Source organism: Rhea pennata, chromosome 8 (genome assembly GCF_028389875.1).
Source record: "Rhea pennata isolate bPtePen1 chromosome 8, bPtePen1.pri, whole genome shotgun sequence".
In the NCBI taxonomy this organism is placed as follows: Eukaryota; Metazoa; Chordata; class Aves; order Rheiformes; family Rheidae; genus Rhea; species Rhea pennata.
The window spans coordinates 7,842,417-7,863,552 of record NC_084670.1 but is presented as its reverse complement, the minus strand read 5'-3'; the positions used below and the strand labels follow the sequence as shown (position 1 = coordinate 7,863,552).

General features: G+C 37.8%; 1 protein-coding gene across 1 annotated transcript in view; it reads right to left on the bottom strand.

The window, feature by feature from the left end:
- FAF1 (Fas associated factor 1) overlaps nt 1–21,136 on the bottom strand; it is a 172,854-nt gene that overhangs the window by 120,870 nt on the left and 30,848 nt on the right. Inside the window, exons 3-6 of the mRNA XM_062581391.1 lie at nt 15,776–15,822; nt 10,682–10,890; nt 7,717–7,808; nt 7,242–7,330 (exon numbers count right to left, since the gene is read on the bottom strand). Coding sequence (XP_062437375.1) covers nt 7,242–7,330; nt 7,717–7,808; nt 10,682–10,890; nt 15,776–15,822 — 437 coding nt within the window. The remainder of the gene's footprint in view (nt 1–7,241; nt 7,331–7,716; nt 7,809–10,681; nt 10,891–15,775; nt 15,823–21,136) is intronic.

The following is a 21,136-nucleotide window of genomic DNA, read 5'->3' as shown; positions in this document are numbered from 1 at the left end:
CCTCCAAAATGCGACAACATTATAGCACAACTTGCTACCTTCCTAAAACTTACACAAACATGACCTGTTTAGTGGCATATGGAAATAAATTCAGTTTATTCTTTCTTTTTTAATACATGCTCATACAAGAAAGAAACTTCTTTTTTTCCTTTAGAACTTCACTGCTGCAATCTACTGCTTCACTTCAATACTGTTTCTTCAAGCAAGAAAGGACAAATTCTGTTTGGACCTACTATGCAGATGAACACAGCTGCATCTTAACTTACAAGGAGTCAGGAAAGACTGTTAGACTATTTGAGTCCAGATATATTGTTTTTTCTTCTGCTAGAATTACTGGTCTGCAGTTTTGGTACTCAGATGGTAAGGAACCAATGCAATACTCACTGGATGCTTTAGTAAAGGATGCACCATTTGTTTTAACACCTCAAAGATTACCTTATAAAAACAGCTTCACTCAGCAATATAGATTGTGACATCTTAAACATAATAATCACATACTACAAAACAAACCACAAAGTGCTATTCCTCGTGTTTTATATTTTTGTAATGCAGAAGATAAAGTTTATTCATTGTTAATGCTAAGAATGTTCAAATATATGACAGACACTATATATACAGCTGAAATAAGTCATCCATGCTTAATGTGAAGTTAACCGTGCTTGTCTCAAACTCTAATAACAGACTAGAAAAATTTTTAAATAATTAACAATCCCTCTAAGGACAAAAGTCAAGTATATTTTTTCAAGTATGTATTTTAATTCCCACACTGAAATGCAGCTGTTGTGGCTAGACTGTAAAATTGTGATTTCAAATATTTAAACACTTTCTTATGCATCTTCATTACCAAAACTAGGATAATATTGAAATTTTAAAGTAAAAATCCGTGTTATATCTGTAATCTTTTTGTCCTCAAGAGGATCAAGTCCACTAGGTTACATGATTTGCTATGATCATTTTTACTTTTTTTCAAGTAGTGGAGTTTTAGTATCATCTCTTCTTTGAATAAACATTCTTCTATGTATTTCTCTGGTAAAATGGACTTAAAAAGATAAAAAAAGAAATCACAACCTCCCCCCACCATTCTACGACCAATACTACTGCTCTGTTCTGCAAAAGATGAGGAAGCCACTCCTGAAAACCTGAGTAACACTCTGGACTACAATATTTCAGGCCGCAAAGACTGATTTTTACATGAGACAACAATCAGATGTCTCTCAGTTTTCAAGGAAAACATCTCAGAAAACAGGGGCAACAGTGAGGTTGCAGGGATGTTGCAGGTAACAGAAATGCAAGCAACTGGTTATGGAAATCAAATTAAACAAGAAGGGAATTTGAATGGAGATGCAGCACAAAATATTCCCTTCTCTGAGAACAAGCAGATTCTCAGTATATATTCAGAGCCAAACAGAATCAAAGACTTGGCTAAAAATAAGGGTATCTAAAAAATCTTGGAAATTTTGTTTTTTGAAGTTGTTGGCTATTAAAGGATATGACCGATTATTCATCTTTTCTTCAGAAAGATAATGAGGAATGCATGCAGGATAAAATTTATATAGACATACATGGTCAACTGACCCAATCCTTTGAGCTCCTATATCAAAACTCTGTATTGCCCGAGAGCCGCAGGGCATGAACCACACAGCTTGGGAAGCCAAGGGGAGGAGGAGCGGCTGGTGCATGAGATGGGCAGTGCATGCCCAGAGCTTCCTAGGCAGAGCAACTCTCCTCCGCCCCAGAAAGAGGATTTTAACGTGCAGCTGGTCAACCAGTGATGCCTGGCTCATCAACTTCCAAATTCATTTCCTCCAACAACCAGGGATTTGGATTATCCCGATGTCTTTATGCCAACAAAACTCCGCCTCCAGAGCATATATTGCCTTAAAATCGTATTTACAACTATTAAAGCAATCATCAAATAAACAAAACAAAAGTATGTAAAGGAGACTCTTCTAATCTCATTGACAGTAAGCTTTTTTTTTTTTTTTTTTTTTTTTGTGCACATAATAGTATTTGCCTGACTGTGAACACAAAGCACATTTCTAAAATTCTGGCTCCAGTGTTTCAGCAGTTTCATCTCCCTGCAACGATTATCAGTGCACTACAGTCTTCCAAATGCAGTATCTCCATTAAAAAAAAAAATAAAAAAAAAAAAAAAAAAAAAGGAAGAGAGGGGAAGGGAACTAAGTCTCAGAGGTGAGAAAGATTTTTGCCCTAAGTGCTAACAGAATTTAATTTATCTAAGGATTAATTAATGGGGGCAGGGAGTAAACTGTAGAAATAGAATTAAAGTAGGCAACTCTCATCAGTACTGTGTCCCCCTACTGCAAATCCTAGCTTTCAAAAGCACTTGCAGATAGATTGCAAATTACCATTACACTTTTTTTTCCCTCAGCTGAATGAATATACATTCACTATTTAGGGCAAAAGACAAGGGAACTCAGTGATATTTTTAGGCACCAACCTTTCATGGTAGGAACAACTCTGCCTACATCAAAAAAGAAGCAAGTCTGAGCACAGACAAAAGAGAGCAGACCTGCGCAGTCACCACACTGACCATTTCTAGCAAGAAAGATCCAGATTAGTTTAGGATTTCACATGGATCATATATATAGCATTGGTTATCAGGATTGCCACAATGCATAAAAACCTCAGTGATGAACCAGGATTCAAAAGGGGCTGAAACTCTACAAAAATGTAAACAAAAATGTTCTTTTTGAAAACTTCAATTTTAGGCATCAAACGATACAAGAATTTGCTTCGCTAAACTCCAAGTATCAAATGTAAATTAAGAGTCCTGAAAGATTTTATTCACTAGCTACTCCGCATGTCTCAACATTTCAACACAGTACAATTAAAATACAATTCTTCTAAATTTACAACAGAACCAAATTTAACCAAAAAATGTGTAACTGCAAATAATGCTCATCTTAATGGAATAGGAAATGTCCAGTCAGTTTATGTAAGACTAAAGCAAGATGGCATTAATATTGATATTTATTACATTTTAAGCTTCTACTCTTACCAGTTTTCTACTGTTCCGTAACACTTAACGATACAACCAATTTATTTTATATATTAAGTAATGCCTTAATGCTTTGACTTTTGATGTACTATTTTAAATATTAAGTTTTAAATTTTAGAGATTTTTTTTAATTATAAAATCAAAAGTATATCCTTAATCAATGATCAGCCAGTGCTTTTTATTTCAGTTCCGTAAGTTTTTATGAAATACATTCATTATTTCCCATTGTGCAAAATCCTCTTCAGCGACAAGAAGATTTCCCCCAAAATCTCAGGATTTTATATCAATAGGTATGACACAAAGTAATTAACATTTCCATTTTAAACTTACAGATTTATACAAGCTCATGTCAACAGAAGTCCAAATTTACTGTAATTACAGATTATTTACATTAAAACAAAATAAGAAATCAGTATGTAAATGTAATGTTTGTTGTAGCTAATGCAGCAGGAGATGGTAGATTAGGTTCAAACAGCAATCAGTTAGCAAATCTGGCTAACATGTAAATGAGCAGAAGCCCTTTTGTTTACCTTCTACTGCATTTTAAACTTCAGGATTTTTAAACTGTCTCATGAGCAGATGTTAAAATAAAACACTAATCTTACCATTCTTATTGAGGTTTTCAAAGTAACTAAAGCAAGGCACTGCTCCTGTCCAGCTAATAATATCCAGACGATACTAATAATTGGAGTGGCAGGTTACATCGTTCTTAATTAACACTCTGCTACAGTTGATAACATGCACCAAGACACCATGTCACAGTCTCCACTGCTCTGCAACAATCTAAAAAAACATACGCTCAGCAAAAGATGGGCCCATTGCTCAAAAGATTTTTTTTTAATTCCTATTCACACAGATTATTACATTTCTTAAATAGATTACAATTGCCTAGAATACATTATTTGTAATAATCTCCAAGAAGTACTCTCGGTCAAACAGCTTTTAACTGTTAGGGAATGCCCAACGTTACCCGCTAAAGTGACAACCAAAGAAAAAAATTTTGATTAAGATTACCTCCCAGAACATGCAAGTTGGAAAGGGAGTAAGGTCAGGATGACCTAAGCACGTGGCCAGCCGTGGCCGCCTAGCCTTCTCGTGCTCCCTTCTACGGCACTCTCCCAAGCTTTTTCCTGAACAGAGCATCGCTGGCTTTCAAGAAGCACCCAAAGCAGCAGAGGCCACTATTGGGAAGAAGTGGAGAGGAATCCAGTCCGACAAAGCAGGTGCAAGGGATTGCTCTCCTTAGACAATTAACTGATGGACATTCTTTGGCATCTTCCCTTTTAAGGCTGCTTTCCAAAGGAAATCATGTTTTTCTCCATCCTCCTGTCCCATCCAGTAACTTTTGAACATACTCACTAGTTTCAAGGAAATCTAACAGTTAAAGGTCTCAAAAATCAGGTGAAAAATCAGCAGCTGGGTAGAGGAAAGAGACCTAAATTAGTCTCCACCTTAGTAAGAAGCTGTGATGTAAGTCTAATTTTTATATTCCACTCCGGCCAATCGCAGTACTACCCACAGTACATGACACCTCCTGTCCTTCAATACGACCTGCCCGTCAGCTGGAGAAGAGGCAGCGCATGCTGCCTGCATATACGGGGAAAAATGAGGCAGGTACTAGAAAACGCCCGGGAGGAACTGGAAGCATCTGTGTATGCCTGAGGGGAGCGAGATCCCCGGAAGCACAGAGGGAATCAGCTGAGCTACTGCAGCTCTCGGGCCAAGGCAGGAATTCACTCAAAATCTGGTTTCCTTTCAGCCACATGTTGCTACTGTTCTAGAGGTCGCAGAGCAGTAAGTATGGCTTTGCCAACTACCACTGTGGAAGCAGAACATGCAAGCCTGCAAGCAGTAACTGGTGTTTAAATTTAATCTTTGCACCTCAATTTATTAGCATGCGGTAGAAAGTCACTGGGTTCCCATTACCTATCAAAGCTTTAGGTATGCCATTGATGAATGAAGATACCCTAGCAGTTTTGCTTGTTTAAACTGCAGGTTCACTTTGTTACAACATTTCGATGTTACCTTAGGTCAGTTCTGGGTTAAGTCCATCCAGTCTGTCACAATAAAACCCAATGCCTAGATACCAATGAGATGGAAAAATGATGCTTCAGACACTGCTCTCCCTCAATGTCAAGAACAGGAGCAAAGCAGGAGTTTATAGAGCTGTGATCAGATTACTCCTTTTAAGAAGGGTTTAAATGTAAAATATCATGTACTGAAATCTCAGGCCTTTCAGATATCACATTCTGGAGATATTCACATCGTGACTATTTAGTTCAAAACAGAAGGCATTTGAAGAAAACAACAGATGAACTCACAAAGTAAGAGGCAAAGTTCCTTAACATCCATTAATAATAGATGTTAGCATCATGCTTTCAAAAATTGAGGGTAACAAACTAATCTAAGTAATAACTGACCTAACAGTAGGCAGTAAACAGTGTAACTGGGTTTGGTACATTGCTTCAATTAGATGTGTTTTGATCTGCATTGATGCTCTAATTGGAGGCAAGCCTCCCCTTTCATCTAGAATTTATGACTTCAGGGAGATGATCTAGCCTTCAAATTATCCTTGTTTAAGTAGCCTCTAATTAATCATCATTTGCTATCCCAAAGCTACCAAATTTATGTTAAAAATATCCAGAACTAATCTCCACTGTGAAACAAGTATAAACTGTAAAGTAATGGCAACAATCACTTTGATTTTACTAGAAAGTACAAAGTTCTCTTAAAGTCTTCATCAAAAAAAAAAAAAAAAGCCCGAAGAACTTTTAAAAACATTTAAACAGTTTTTTAAACAGTTTGTTTTTGTTATATGATTTATTCAGATGAAATAAAACACACACTCTTCAGACCCAAATTTCCTTCCAGAATTGAAAACATTCAAATTACAAAATACAGTGACACTTTGATAGAAAATTTTGAAATTGAAAATAAATTTTAAAACCTAGCATCTACAATGCTTGTCCACAGCATTTCCACCGTTCTTTGGTTAGCCGCTTATATAGAACACACACAACTGCGGCTCCTGCTAACATACCGTGCGCGCACAGTTCACTGCGCAGCTCCGCTCACTCTACCCCCTCTGCTCCATTACCACTATTCCCTCTCCTAATGCTTCTGTCATTTTCAATTCAAACTAGAATTTTTATTTCCTCTACAGGATATATATGCAGACAGGTTACTTTCAGTAGTATCTGCAGTAGCTGTAGTCATTAGGAAACGCTATTTATTTCTATTGATTGTCCAAGAATTTCTTTCATCAGTAATACAGCTGCATTTGTAGAGTACTTTACTATCCAAATACAATAGTAGAAAAATAATTCACTCTTCAGCAACTTGAAGGCAATCTAGTCTAATGATTATGCCATTCAATCAGTTTAAAAGTTCAGTGTTTCCTGCTTGCTTGACTTTTTAGGGATACAACTACTCTTTTAGACGCAATTACTGCGCACCCCCTAGCGGTTAAGTAATAATATTAGTATTTTACTGGTAGGAACAGAGTTCTGCCTTTGAGAAAGGGAAGGACAGGGGAGAAAACAAGACATAGTAATGAAAGCAAAGGAATCACATATTAATTTGTGACAGTAACGATTCTATTTTCGAGAAAATAACGTTTCCTTTTCAAAACTTAGCAATATTCACTGACATATGAACACTCACTGTTAGTTTTTGAGTGCTTAAATCAGTAATAAAGATATCCTACTCAATTAAAGGAAAGTAATTGCTCAGCCTACCTACCTACATTTAAGAAGTCCAAGAAGATATGAAAAGATAATGTAATAAACTTTTCAAAAATGAAATTCTGGTATGTTAGTAATGATTAGTAAATGTTTTATTACATTATTATTTACCATAATAAATAATGTATATGTACATTACAAAATTAATGTACATATACAATTATTATGTTTACGTTAAATGAACCAATGTAATACAATAAGACACAGAAGGCCAGCTTTAATTTCCACATTAATTACATTTGTGTCTACAGAGTATATTGTGCCCAAGGAGTAAATCTACCACACCAAGGTTTTAAAGAATTTTTCTTAATAATATTCTTTTGAAAAATTGGATGTTGAGGTTTGTTAATCTCAACACTTATACTGGCACATCTTCGAGCAGTGAAAGTGTTCTATATTTACTGAATGCAGGTTCCTGTAAGGATACATGCAGCTTCATTTAAAAACCACACACACATCCCCCCATACAGACTTACCCAGAATGACTTGAAGGAGGAGGAGGCAGGTCAGGTGTTAGAACATAAAGACTATTATTTTTTGGCAAGTGTAGAGTTTTTAAAACAGTCTGAGAGGAAAAGAAAAATCATTATAAACCTTATAAATTATATAAATCATTTGTTGATTTTGACATATCACAGTTTATTTATTGCTTTTAATAATTAACACTTACTTACAATACAAATATTTTGTTTCCAGATACACTTACTGTTAATTTAGTAATATCCTTCTTCGTATGCCATGCCATATATAAAAATAATACTAAGAAAAGTGATTTATCTCTTTTTTCTTTATTTTTTTTGCAATGCTTTAGTCTGAGTTTCTTCTATTACTTTCATACAAGATATCTAACGCTGTTAGAAACTTGTAATTCTTGCACTGTAATCCCCATGCACAGATGTTCAGTTTGAAAAAAATGAAACCACTTAACCAAAAACACAGCTGAAAACTTACACTATCATCTACATCTCCAGTCTTCCACCCTTTTAACAGCATTTTAGATGCAGGAATCTGAAGTTCGTTTTCTAGAATATGTTTTATCTCTCCTGAAGAGAAAACAGAGGAAATATCAAGAAAACCACATATAAAAGTACAAACATTTACCATCTTATTTCAAAGAATACAGGATTATAGTTAAAAGCAAGTGCAAGAAAAGATTGAAATAAAAGCCAGCTTTAGTTTAGTGACCCTAGTAACACATACTTCAAATAGTAAAGAATAAATGAAGCTAAAAATCACATAGAACACGAATTTAAATGAACAACCACATGAGGATCTGACGATCTGGATACTGAATATATTTGGATAGTCCTACTCTGTGCATGCTAGTTCCACACATCTGCAGATTTGTGCTATCCAAAGCAATGCATTTTGACAGCAATAAACAGGGAGTGTATTTTTGACATCCAAATTCATTATCAATAGTCCTAACATACAGAGCTTGAGTCATACAACTTGACTGCTCTAAAAGTTTTTCCAGTGTTTTAGACATTTGACACTCTCCTTGTCCCTAACACTCTAATTGTTAGAATCATAAAATAATTTAAGCAGGAGGGTACCTAAGGAGATCATCTAGACAAACCCCACAACTCAAAAGTCTAATTCGGTCAGGTTACTCAAAGACTTATCCAGTTAAATCTTGAACACCTCTAAGAAAGAAGGTTCAACAACTTCTCTGGCCATCCTGTTCTAGTACTTGACCACACTTCACAATAAAAAATAGATAAATAAATAATAGTCATAATAATAACTTGTATCTAATTAGAATTTCCCACATTCCAAATTGTATTCATTGCCTCTCATCTTACTATTATGCACCTCCAAGTAGAGTTTGGCTCCATCTTCTGTGTCCTCCCATCAGGTACTTGTAGAGAGCAATAAAGACTCCCTTCAGCTCTTCTCTTTTCCAGGCTAAACTAATCCCATTCTCTCAGCCTCTCCTCATGTGTTACCATGTGCTCCAGTCCCATGACTACCTTGGTGGTCTCTGGTGGACTTGCTCCAGTGTGTCAGTATTTTTCTTGTACTGAGGAGTTCAAAATTGGACACCATGCTCCAGATGCAGTCTCACAATTGCTGCATAGAAGGGAATAACTACTTCCCTTGATCAGCAGGCTACACTCCTGCTAATACATCCCAGGTGTGGCTGGCCTTCTTCACTGCAAGGGCATGCAGCTTTTCCGCAGAGCTGCTTTCTAGACGTCAGCCCCCAGCCAGTTGTCAGACAGGATAACAGTTTTCCCTTTCTCCACAGGGCCCTATTCACCTCAAAAAAGGCAACTGGGTTACTTAGGCATGACCTAGCCTTGGCAAATCCATGCTGGCTCTTCCCAGTCACCTTCTTTGCCTTCATGGGCTGAGAAGGGGCTTTCAGGAATATTTTCTCCATAATCCTCCCATGGACTGAGGCTCAGCAATTGCTGTTGAGCAGCAGGCTCACATTTTCCTTAGTCTTTATTTTAATGCTGGGTTACATACCAAAACCCTTCCTATCCCTCACTAGTTTCAACTCCATGTGAGCTTTGGTCTTCCTAACTCCATGGCTGCATGCTCTAGCAATGTCTCTGTATTCCTCATGGGCAGCCCATCTTTACTTCCACCTTTTGTGCACCTCCTTTCTGCATTTAGCTTAGTCAACAGTTCTTTGTTCTTCCATGCTCTCCTTCTGCCATGCTTGCACTTCTTCCTGCATGTTAGATTAGACTGTTCTACCTCGAGGAGGTTGCCCTTGAAGATCAACCATTTCTCCTGGGACCCTTTTCAGCTCAAGGCAGTCTCCCATAAGATCCTGTGAAGTAGATCCCTGAACAAGCTAAAATCTTCTGTCCTGAAGTCCAGGACTGAAATTTTACCAATTTGCCTTGCTCACATCTCTGAGGACTTTAAGCACTGCAATCTCCTGATTGATGCAGCCAAGACTGCCCTCAACCTTCACATGCCAAGAAACAGACAAAAGAGTTCCACAACCGTCTTCTGCCTTATAATCATTAATACCTGCAAGAAGTTAGTGAGGAAAAAAAAAAAGAAAAATGCACAGGTGCCAAATTCTGATTTGGTCAGACTTTTATATCCACTTTGCACTGATATAATTAAGTGCAGTGCACTGGAAGAAGTGGAATATTAATCAAGAATTCAAAATAATCACCAGTAGGTGGCACCATTCAATACCAGATAAAACACCAAAACGACTTGAATAAGGATTAAATGTTTCTAAAGTTCACCACAGGCGTAAGACTGCAGGTCAGCAGTTTTTGTTATTCACTACTTCTTCATTTAGTTCCTTGTTTTGATCTGTATAGTGATTTCAAAAACAAATACTGTTTTTCTTTAGTAAACTAAAATTAACTCACTATTTGGGAAATGTCAGAAATAATATACTCTGCAACACAAACAATAGCATACTTCTAACATACTATTACAAAATAAATCAGTTTTAGGATAAGACAGTGAAAAAAAATCACATAAAAAGAATGTTAATTTTCCTAGAGCAGTCAAATAAAAATTAGAAAGAAAAGAATGCAATGATGATCTTCACACTGGAGAGAATCCCTCTGAATCTTCTCACCAATCCTACACAGAGAGATGATGCTATACACATTTGAAATGTCAAGATCATCTGCTCATTAGTAGATTACATCCAATTAATCCTAACTCTGAGTCTCAACCTATGAGACTTTCATGTCTTAATTTAATCAGTAATCTCAATTTTGTTTCTTAAGCAAAGGCAAAAGATCACGAGATTTCAAAATTGGTAGATCCCTTACTCTGGGTATTTTAAAGCTGTAAAAATAATTGTAAATGGTTAGTATCTGTGGTGGCTGGGTTCTGTGGAGGGATTTTTTTTCTTAGGGCTTTTTGTCAGTTTTTGTTTTAATAATTTTACCATAACAGTTTCCATTTCATTTTTACAAATCCTTACCAACTGTGGAGCTGTCTTCAAGTACTACATCCACATTTCTGTCTCTGTACTCAACCCTGAAATCAAGCATCCGAGGTTGTCTTTCCACTATTTGTCTTGATGGCACCACATGGCGAAATGCTGAGGATGAGGAGGGAGTAGAAGAAGCTGCTGTAGAATGACTTGTGGGGCCATATGCTGGTCCTTGTAAAGTCTCTCCACCGTACTCACTGAAAGAGATATGATAAGAAAGTTTACACAGAACATATTATCTGTTTAAATAAAGATCAGCAAAGCAAAATGAATGGTATTATTCAGTTACTATGGTCATCAGCATAAGCCTCTTGAATCAGCTATATTTCCACATCTGAAAATACTGGCTTACTAATAAAGTGAAATTAACTTTCGTAACAATGTTAATATTCCATGGACTCAAAAGTACTATAGGAGAACATCTTAGATGACAAACTGGCTTTCTAGCCATTATCTCAGCTTAAAGTTCAATTAATATCAGAATTATCTGGTGAAGAAGCAAAGCTTTGTTCCCTGTTCCAGGAATTCTATGACCATATGAAAATTTAGAAGGTACCATGGCAACCATCAGTTTTCTACATCATCACACTAGTATCATATAAAAATGAAAATTAGAAATTAAGCATAAAAAATAATTCCAAGTCTAACCCCAAACTATCGGAAAACAAGTCAGATATGATAGTTACATAATTAATGAAAACAAATGAACTAATGACGTATATGTTGAAACTAGTATCTACAAGTACAACAGTAACACAATGCTGTATTCTAGCTTGCCTTTGAGTTCAAAATCCTTCAAGCCTCTTAGTCATTCACGTAAGTATGCATCCAGTGTATGTATTCACAACACTACTGATCAAAATAATTTGAGAAAACCCTTATTAAAAACAGAAGTACTTTATCTTCCTCAGCGAGCCTCTCCACAAGATGCACACAGAAACCAACGTAACAGAACACAAAATTTAAGGAATGTTACCCCAGGCCAAAGAAAACTATGATATATAAAAAATTAGCTTTTGAAGGCAAGAGACCCCCAGGCATATGCCTAGAGCTTTGCCTTGTAGATGTTCTTAACAGAAAGATGATGCTTTCTATTTAGAAGGCATCTGTCTTAGGCAGCTACACGAAATCACGATGATGCAAGCTCATAAAAAGTATGCGCTGAAAGAATGGAAGCTGAGCAAAGAAAAATTTAGAAGATGCTGCAACTTGACTATTTCCATTCTTAAACAGAACTTATTTGAAAATGCATATTCTCCTTCTTAAGTGGACTAGGAGATCTCTCATTGCAAATGGCTCTTATACAAGTTAGAGCTCTCATCAAGAAGAGGCCTGAGCTTACAAAAGTTTGAATGTGGCTAGCCTCCAGGACACAAAAGAGCAGAGATTATACAAATCTACTGCAAATCTCATCATTGTGCCTCCCATATTCAAAAATAATAATAATTTAAAAAAAACGTTATGCCTGGTAGCACAAAAGGACTCCTTCCCTTCTCAAGTCAGCAAGCTCAAAAGGACGAATTCTCAGCTACAGAAAGTCGCAACTTCCGAGTTGATCCTGTACATATCATGTACATAAAGAGTACAGGAAATAGGCTTGCTTTCAGACTTTCAGGAAAGTATAAATACAGAGTAATTTTTTTTAAATCTCATTCCCAACAATTAATTAAAACTACTACAACAGTTTCATTACCAGAGCAAAGAAGCAAAGAATATTTCAATTCTCAAGAAGCGCTTTTTTAAAGAACACAACCGAATTATAAAACAAAAGATATTTTTCTCTTCAACTTATGAACTTTCTTCAAGTCCGGTTGTATTAATTCTATTTGAATTCCATTATAAAAGACTTCTTAGATATCTGAATCACAATCTCTAAGAAAACATAACAAGTGTCATGTCAGCAATTTCAAACGTCAGCGATTCTGAATGTCAGTCTCATTTGAAAACCATCAGAAACTAGGCTTTCAGCTCTTCTGGGCTTCCTTAAAAATCTCTTCCAGGTACCCCAACTCCTTCCCCCTGACAAAACTGTTCCAAACTTTCTAGTATTCATAAATGTCATGGGATAGGGACTTAGAAACACAGATAGAAACAGTGCCCAAAACAACAGAGACATGATCTCAGCTGGACTATGCAGGCTTAACTGTTAATAAAAATCCAGCAGCTTTACAGAGCAAATGAGGTTTTAGCCTGAATCAAAAACTCTTTAATGATAACTTTATAAGAATTGTCATAGATGCCAAAATGCCAATATACCTACATTATGCATCTTCATTAATAAAAATTAAAAATAGTATATTGAATATTTTTCTAAACAACATTTTAAACCTTATTTTATCATCTTTCTCAAATAGCTCAATTCCTGTTCTGCTGTTTTCAATTGCCTCATCAACACTTAGGAGATCACGCTTCAGTGACTTCAAAATATCCAGGCATCAGTATACAAGTCAAAATTTAATTCAAAAGTTGAAAGAAAAATTAGTGAAGCTACTTTTGAAAGGAGTAATCTTATTTTATCTGACACAGCATCTGCTGCTTGTTAATCACTAGAAACCCATCAAAACTTTTTTTGACCCTGAAGGTTGGTGGGCAAGTGTGTGCATGTGCATGCGCACGTAGTAACAACACCTTTTAAAATGTATAAGAGAAAAGAAAATACTTAGCCAGGCACATCTGTGGATTTCCATACTTTTACAAAAAATGCCTTGCAGATTTTTAGATCTGTGCAGAAAAAACAAGTTCTCACTTTGAAGAGAGCTTAACAAAATTCAGATTTACTGAAGATACAACCCTTTATAGAACGAAGCAACAACCACTGAATTCAAAGTAAAAATTAACTAATTAGAACATGTGTTCAGGCACATTTGCCTTTGCAAACAGGTTGGCCAGCCTAGTAAAGAGGGCCTGAAAGTAGGTAGGAGGGGGAAGGGGGGTGACATACAGACAGGGTAGACAACAAAACACAAGTTGGGTTGGGGGGCCTCCAACGGGTGCATGCAGCTGGGGAAGTGCGTGTGGGACATGGCTATGGGGGACCCCTGTACACCCTTCCTGGTAAACCTGCAGGCATGACCACCTCTCTGAAATGCCTGTACATCAATGCGCACAGCATGGGGAACAAACAGGAGGAGCTGGAGATCTGTGTGCGATCGCAGGGCCATGATCTCATTGCAGTCACAGAGACATGGTAGGATAGCTCACATCACTGGAACGCTGCCATGGATGGCTACGTGCTTTTTAGGAGAGACAGGCCAGGAAGGCGAGGTGGTGGAGTTGCTCTTTATGTCAGAGAGCAGCTGGAATGCGTGGAGCTCTGCCTAGGCGGTGAGGAGGCAACAGTTGAGAGCTTATGGGTAAAGATCAAAGGGCAGGCTAACATGGGGGACACTGTTGTGGGTGTCTACTACAGGCCACCTGATCAGGAAGAGAAGTTGATGAGGCCTTCTACAGACAGCTGGAGGTAGCCTCATGATCACAGGCCCTAGTTCTAATGGGGGATTTCAACCACCCTGACATCTACTGAAAGGACTACACAGCAAGGCACAAGCAGTCCAGGAGGCTCCTGCAATGCATTGATGATAACTTCCTGTCACAAATGGTGGAGGAGCCTACACGGAAGGGTGTCCTGCTGGATCTTGTCCTTACCAACAGAGAGGGACTGGTTAGAGATGTGAAGGTTGGGGGCAGTCTTGGCTGCAGTGACCATGAGATGGTGGAGTTCAGGATCCTGCAGGAAAGAATTAAGGCAACAAGCAGGATTGCAACCCTGGACTTCAGGAGATCGGACTTCGGGCTCTTCAGAGACCTTATCGGAGGAATCTCATGGGTTGAGGCCCTAGAAGGAAGGGGGGTCCAGGAGAGCTGGCTAGTATTCAAACATCACTTCCTCTAGGCTCAAGAGCGGTGCATCCCAAGGAGAAAGAAGCGCAGCATAAGGGGCAGGAGACCTGCATGGGTGAGCAAGGAGCTCCTGGCCAAATTCAGACAGAAGAAGAAAATACACAGAACGTGGAAGAGGGGACAGGCCACTTGGGAGAATTATAGCAATGCAGTCAGAGTATGTAGAGATGTGTCGAGGAAGGCTAAGGCCCAGCTGGAATTGAGTCTGGTAAGGAATGTTAAGGACAAGAGGAAGGGCTTCTTCAAATACATCAGCAGCAAGAGGAGGAGTAGGGAAAACATGGGCCCGCTACTGAATGGGGCGGGGGCCCTGGTGACAAGGGATACAGAGAAGGCAGAATTCCTGAATGCCTTCTTTGCTTCAGTCTTCACTGCTGAGGGCAGCCCTCATGAACCCCGTAGCCTGGATGTGAGGGAGAGAGTCTGGAGAAGGGAAGACTTTCCTTTGGTTGAGGAGGATAGTATTAGAGACCTTCTGGGCAGGCCAGACATCCACAAATCCATGGGCCCGGATGGGATGCACCCACGGGTACTGAGGGAGCTGGCGGATGTTGTTGCCAGGCTGCTCTCCATCATCTTTGAAAGGTCCTGGAGAACCGGAGAGGTGCCTGAGGACTGGAAGAAAGCCAGTGTCACTCCAGTCTTCAAGAAGGGCAAGAAAGAGGACCCAGGCAACTACAGGCCAGTCCGCCTCACCTCCATCCCTGGAGAGGTGATGGAACAGCTCCTTCTGGGTATCATCTCCAGACAAATGGAGGAAAAGAAGGTGATGAGGAGTAGCCAGCATGCATTCACCAAGGGGAAATCCTGCTTAACCAATCTGATAGCCTTCTATGATGGAATGACTGGCTGGGGAGATGAGGGCAGAGCAGTGCACGTTGGATACCTTGACTTCAGCAAGGCTTTTGACACCGTCTCCCATAAAATCCTACTAGATAAGCTCAGGAAGTGTGGGTTAGACGAGTAGACAGTGGGGTGGATTGAGAACTGGCTGAAAGGCAGAGCTCAGAGGGTTGTCATCAGCAGTGTGGAGTCCTGTTAAATCAGGTTTGCCAGGAAATGGGTTTGTGGCTCTAAAAAGTGTTCTAAAAAGGAGAATTACATCATCATCTTAGGATTCAGCAACAAAAACTAACATATTGCATCATTCTGTGCATGTACTACTCCATCTTCCATGCTTACCTTTGCAGAATGCCATTTTCTTGTGGTATTACACCATTTATAGCTGCCTGAAAAGAGAAAATACATTTTTAGTCAGGTATTTAGGGCAACAAAAATAAATCAGAACTTCTATAATATGTTTTAAAATATGGATTATTTTGCTTTAAAATATACCACAGAATGTCCTCTATTCAACAAATACTAGTGGCAAATGATACTGTTGAGCACCTTCCTAAAATAAAAAGTGTGTCTAAGTGAAAACGAACTTGAGCCAAAGCTTGGACTTCTATGTGTGCACCACAGATTTTACAGGAAGAAAGAATGAGAATAAACTGCCTGGTCTGTGTTCAAGAAGCCCAGTGCTTTTTACACTTGGTATATACATGTATGTATCTATGCACACACACAGTAAGCACACTGCTTTCAGACCTGTCAAGCTCACAGCGCATAGACGAGCTAGTTAGCACGTACTCCGAGACTCCACGGATTCCCAGGAGCAGCAGACTTGCATAAAATTAGAACCCACGTAGCCAGACATGCACTGTGATGTTGCAAGCCCAAGGTTTTCAGGAATTGCTAACTCGGTGCACACAGCTGCTCAGCAGCGTGGCTGCCTCAACCACACCTAGGGTTTCCAAGCAGGTTGTAGCTCTGCTGTAGGCACACGATACCACATAACCTCCCAAGAGTCATCAGGCATCAAGGAATCCTAAAGAAATGCAGATCAACCTCCAAAATTCAAGTCGTCATCATGCAAAAACACTTTTTAACTGAGGCTTATGCAGCTATATACCATCTCACTCCATTCAGATTGAATAATATTTTGTTTATTTTGTTAAGTACAGGTCAGGTTGGTCTCTTATGAGGTCTCTTACTTGAAACTACAGCTTGCATATGGACATTCTTATTTAAATGACAATAAAATTTCAGGACATTTGAAGCCTCAAATGTAGATAATTCTATCTGAACCTAATCTGAAAAAACAAACAAACAAACAAACAAAAAAACTTCTTTTGGAAACATGGTTAAGGCCATGGTATATCCACACTTCCCAAAGAAACTGCAGCTACAAATCTGGTAAAGTGAATAAGATTGAGAACCTGTCCCAGAAGTTCATTTTACTTCCATTTTCCCTCATTTTTAGAGGTGCTCTAACTAAATCCCTCTGCACATCTACAGCACTGTATCACAACTAGATTTTAAATGTTCACAAATTTGAGAAAACTATATTTGTTTCTTAAGTTCAACATAATATTTTTTAATGGCACACATGAATAAAGATGTCATACTAATAGCAAGAATGTCAGTTCTAGCACTCTTAGTTCAGGAAAAGTTAACTAAGGAACTCCCAGAAAAACAAGAAATAATCAAGAACAGAACAGTGATTAGGAGAAATAACAGAAAACAGTTGGGAACAAAAAATTACCAAGTTCTTTTCACATCTGTTACACTGACACCTCATGCAGGTTTGCAGCAAGCAATGCAACATCCTGCAGCTTTACAGCCTCGGTCAGAGGTAGCTCAGGCACGAGTTCAAGGGTAGAGAATGAGGAGATACTAACTTGCCTTCTAAAAGCAGTAAAACTGTCCCATGCAGTCCTCCACTGAAAATAAATACAACATTAACCCACTAATTTTATTTCTCATGCGTGGTCTTGGACAGGTGTTTCTACATGCAGCTGCTTTGTATGATGTCCATGATGACAAAGGATGCAGGTACAAGATACTTATACCAACTGTTTAAATCATCCACCATATCAGGGTACTTGTATTTCAATACTTAAGGCCATATCCAGATGTTAATCCATTCATTTAGTGCCTGCAAAGACACAGTGACTTACAAATACATTCAATATGACCATTAAGACCTCATTTTCCTAAGTGCTGAAAAACATACTTCTCAACAGTAAGGATGCACAATAAGCACCACCTAAAATGAATCAGCAGCCAATTATTTACTTATTTACTACTGCTTTTGAAAAATCTCTCACATCTCTTTTCAAATTTGTATCACTGGGGAAAGCAATACAGTTCACCACACAACTTAATTTGTAAACTTAACAGTTTATGATTCATTTCTATTAGTCACTTAGAAAATTAAGTCTGTACAATAAAGGATTCAAACACCTCTCACCAGGGCTCTAGGTGACACTGATTTATTTTTGGTTTTATTTTTTTTTAATCACCAGAAGCTTAATATCTATTACACAGAAGTATTACCTATTGAAATTATCCTAATAAATTCCATCTCATACTGAAATGCATAACATTTAGAACAGGCACAACATGCTACAATTTCAATCTCAAACCCCACTTCTGACACTTGTCTTCTCACCCTATTATAGCCTTGGTCAATTCTATGTTGCAAAAAGTTTCAGTGCACTCTCAGCACATCTGATGCTATAGAAGTTTGTGAAAACTTAGAAGTTATATATATTTCACATCAAGAAGAGCAAAAAAGTTCAGTGGCAAAATCCTAATGAGATTCTTTTCAACAGTATTTGGAAGACAATTCATTTCAGACTTCTCTACATCACAAAAGAATATGTTTTTAAGCCACCTCAGTGCTAGGGTTTTTCATATTTTAGGTGCACTGAAAGTGATACTATGTGAGCTGGCGAAGATGACTTGCACGTTTTATTACTGAGCAGTTTAAGTTTCATTCTAATTAATGTCAGAAGATACAGGAAGGAAGAAGTCAGAACCCTCCTAACTTCAGACTATTAAACATGTCCCAGCACCGGGCAGATCAAGCAGAACAGCACTGGCTAGAACTACTGTACCACCAGCAATTCATGCATTGCTAATGCCGTAACTTCTAGTATTGCTAATAGCCATTCTCGTATGTCAAATATACCTGGCCTGTTGGCCAGCACAGCTGGCGAGTGAGTGCGTGGTGCTAGATGAGGAAGAGGCAGATGGAATTTGGAAGCGCACAGACTGACCGTGCTCCAGGAGGAGGAAGTCAAAGACTGTAACTGAACTATGGACAGTCATTATCTTGCAAATTATTAATTAATTTTTACAAATTAACATTCAAAAAATGAAGCTTAAATAAACACTTAATAAACATAAGAGAATAAATCAAGTTTTCAATGCTATGCTTTCTTTTTCCTGGAATAAATAATCTTAAATTTCTATAATTTCTATTAATAGTTAGTGTTATATAAAGACAAAAAAGTTATAGCTGTTGAATTCAGTTAAATAACTATGATGCTGTAATAAGATATATAGAAACAAACATTATATAAATAACATCAGAAGAGAAAGACAAGTGAAAGGCTTGCAAGTACCTACAAGCTAAGGCAACTACCCATCAAGTCACACTGAAAACAAACTTTTCTACTAGAACACTTTAATAAATTAATTTATCCACCCCGCATGCTGGGTGGGTTGTTTATTTCTTAAAAAAATAAAGAGTGTTTATCATTATTGTGGTTTTTGCAGTCATACACAGCTGTTGATTACACTCATCTAATAAACCTCCAGGAAAAAGTGGGAGGCTTTGGGGTTTATTTTTCGTTTGTTTCTTCCATTCTCACCCCATAACGCTCTCGATCAACATACATTTCATTCCTGTCAATCAACAGGTAAACTTGGATTTACTGATGAAAGACAAACATAGCCTTTATTTTGCATCTGTAGGAATCAGAGAGCAAATACAGATTTTTGTACCACCAGACTAACCAGCAATGCTCAGCTGACTCAGTGGAATTCTCTTTATTCTGAGTAAAATTAGCTGCTTCAACAGTGAAGAAACACAGCAAGGCATGGCTTTTCCATACTTTCTCTGTTAAACCTTATTTCTCAAAGAAAAAAAAAACACACTTGGAGAATTAAATCAGTACAAGCGTTTTCTAAACCTAGTAGAGGGGCCAAACACAACAGAAGCTCCAAGCTATTTTCTTTAAAAATGAGTAACTCTTGTTCACATCCCCAGTGTTGTGAACTTGGTGATATTTAAGGGGCACAGGAGTAAGAAAAAACAGCAGCAGCAGCATTGTTTTTTTTCTGATGGAAAGACAGAGGTCTATTAACCATAGAGGAAAAATAGAGAGATGAACACTGATTAACACAAAGACTAAAATTAGGTAGATGACAAATGGTAGCAGTGTACATATAAATATTGCACAGATATTAGTATTCATGTTCTTTTAAGACATCTAAGTGCAATCCACAAAGAAAATAGGAAAAAGCAGCAACTATCCACTTGATTTCACAGGAGTGAAACAGCACTACCACTGTGGCAATGGGTATTTTCTCTGTTCTAATGCCAATACTACTGAAAGAGTTAAGGTCAGCAAATTGGAAAACAACAGAGTTCTTATACAATTTTTTCAAAGCCAAGAACCAGGCGCATCTGAATGTTACCCACATACGAACCACTGTAACGGGGTTCTAAACTGGAAGAGATAAATAGAAGTGAGAAAGTAATAGTTCGAATGATATTTCAGTAAACAATTATCTTTTTTTTTTTTTTTTTTTTGAAATTATAAACCAGATTTTTAGGAAATTATAAGCCAGATTTAGTTATTCCTTATTTATACATTTTGTTTTGAGATTCCAGTCATATGTGCAGGAATTTAAATTGTTTATTTAATAACAAGGCCCTGATCTAACCTGTTTTGATTAGACTGATGTCCAGAAGTAACATCCAACGTAAGCTATTCCATGACTCCGTCACCATCTAAGGATATAGGGTACACTCAAACACATTACTTACAATGTTGTTCATTTTAGGGAATGGGAAGACAGAAATATGATATGCTACTGGAATGATGAGCAGCAGTTACGAAGGTCCCAAGGAACAATAATTTTTGTTGTTGTTTTATGGCATCAAGCTTCCAAATTATAGTATTAAATGTATTAAATTCAACATACTTTTGCATCTATCGTGCTAGAGCTGTTTCTTGTAAACACAGAAAAGAATAAAGTGATAGCATTAAAAAAGGCTACCAAATACTTAAGAAATTTGAGCATTCCAAAAGTTCTCCACAGGGATCAGCGGGGACGTCTTGCGTGAGAGAAAAGATTTAGAGCTCACTTAGAAGATGGCCCTAGATTTTACCATCAAAGGCTTCTTAGACATCATATTAACAACCGTTATCCAGAGGCAAGACCAGACTAATAACCCAACGCCTGTGTATGTGAATTGTCACTCAGGATGGTTCAAAACCTACAGAAAGCTGTCACAACTGGTCCAAAATTCACCGGAGTTGCTCACAGAAGGGCTTTTCAATGGTCTTGAGCTGCATTCATACACACTGCTGCAGTTCCTATATTTTTCCCCAAATGCTACAACTCAGATTTTAAATTTGGTCTAAAGTATCTGGTAAGCTGAAGAAGCAAAGTTCTGCATTTTGTGGCTTTTCATGTTCATAT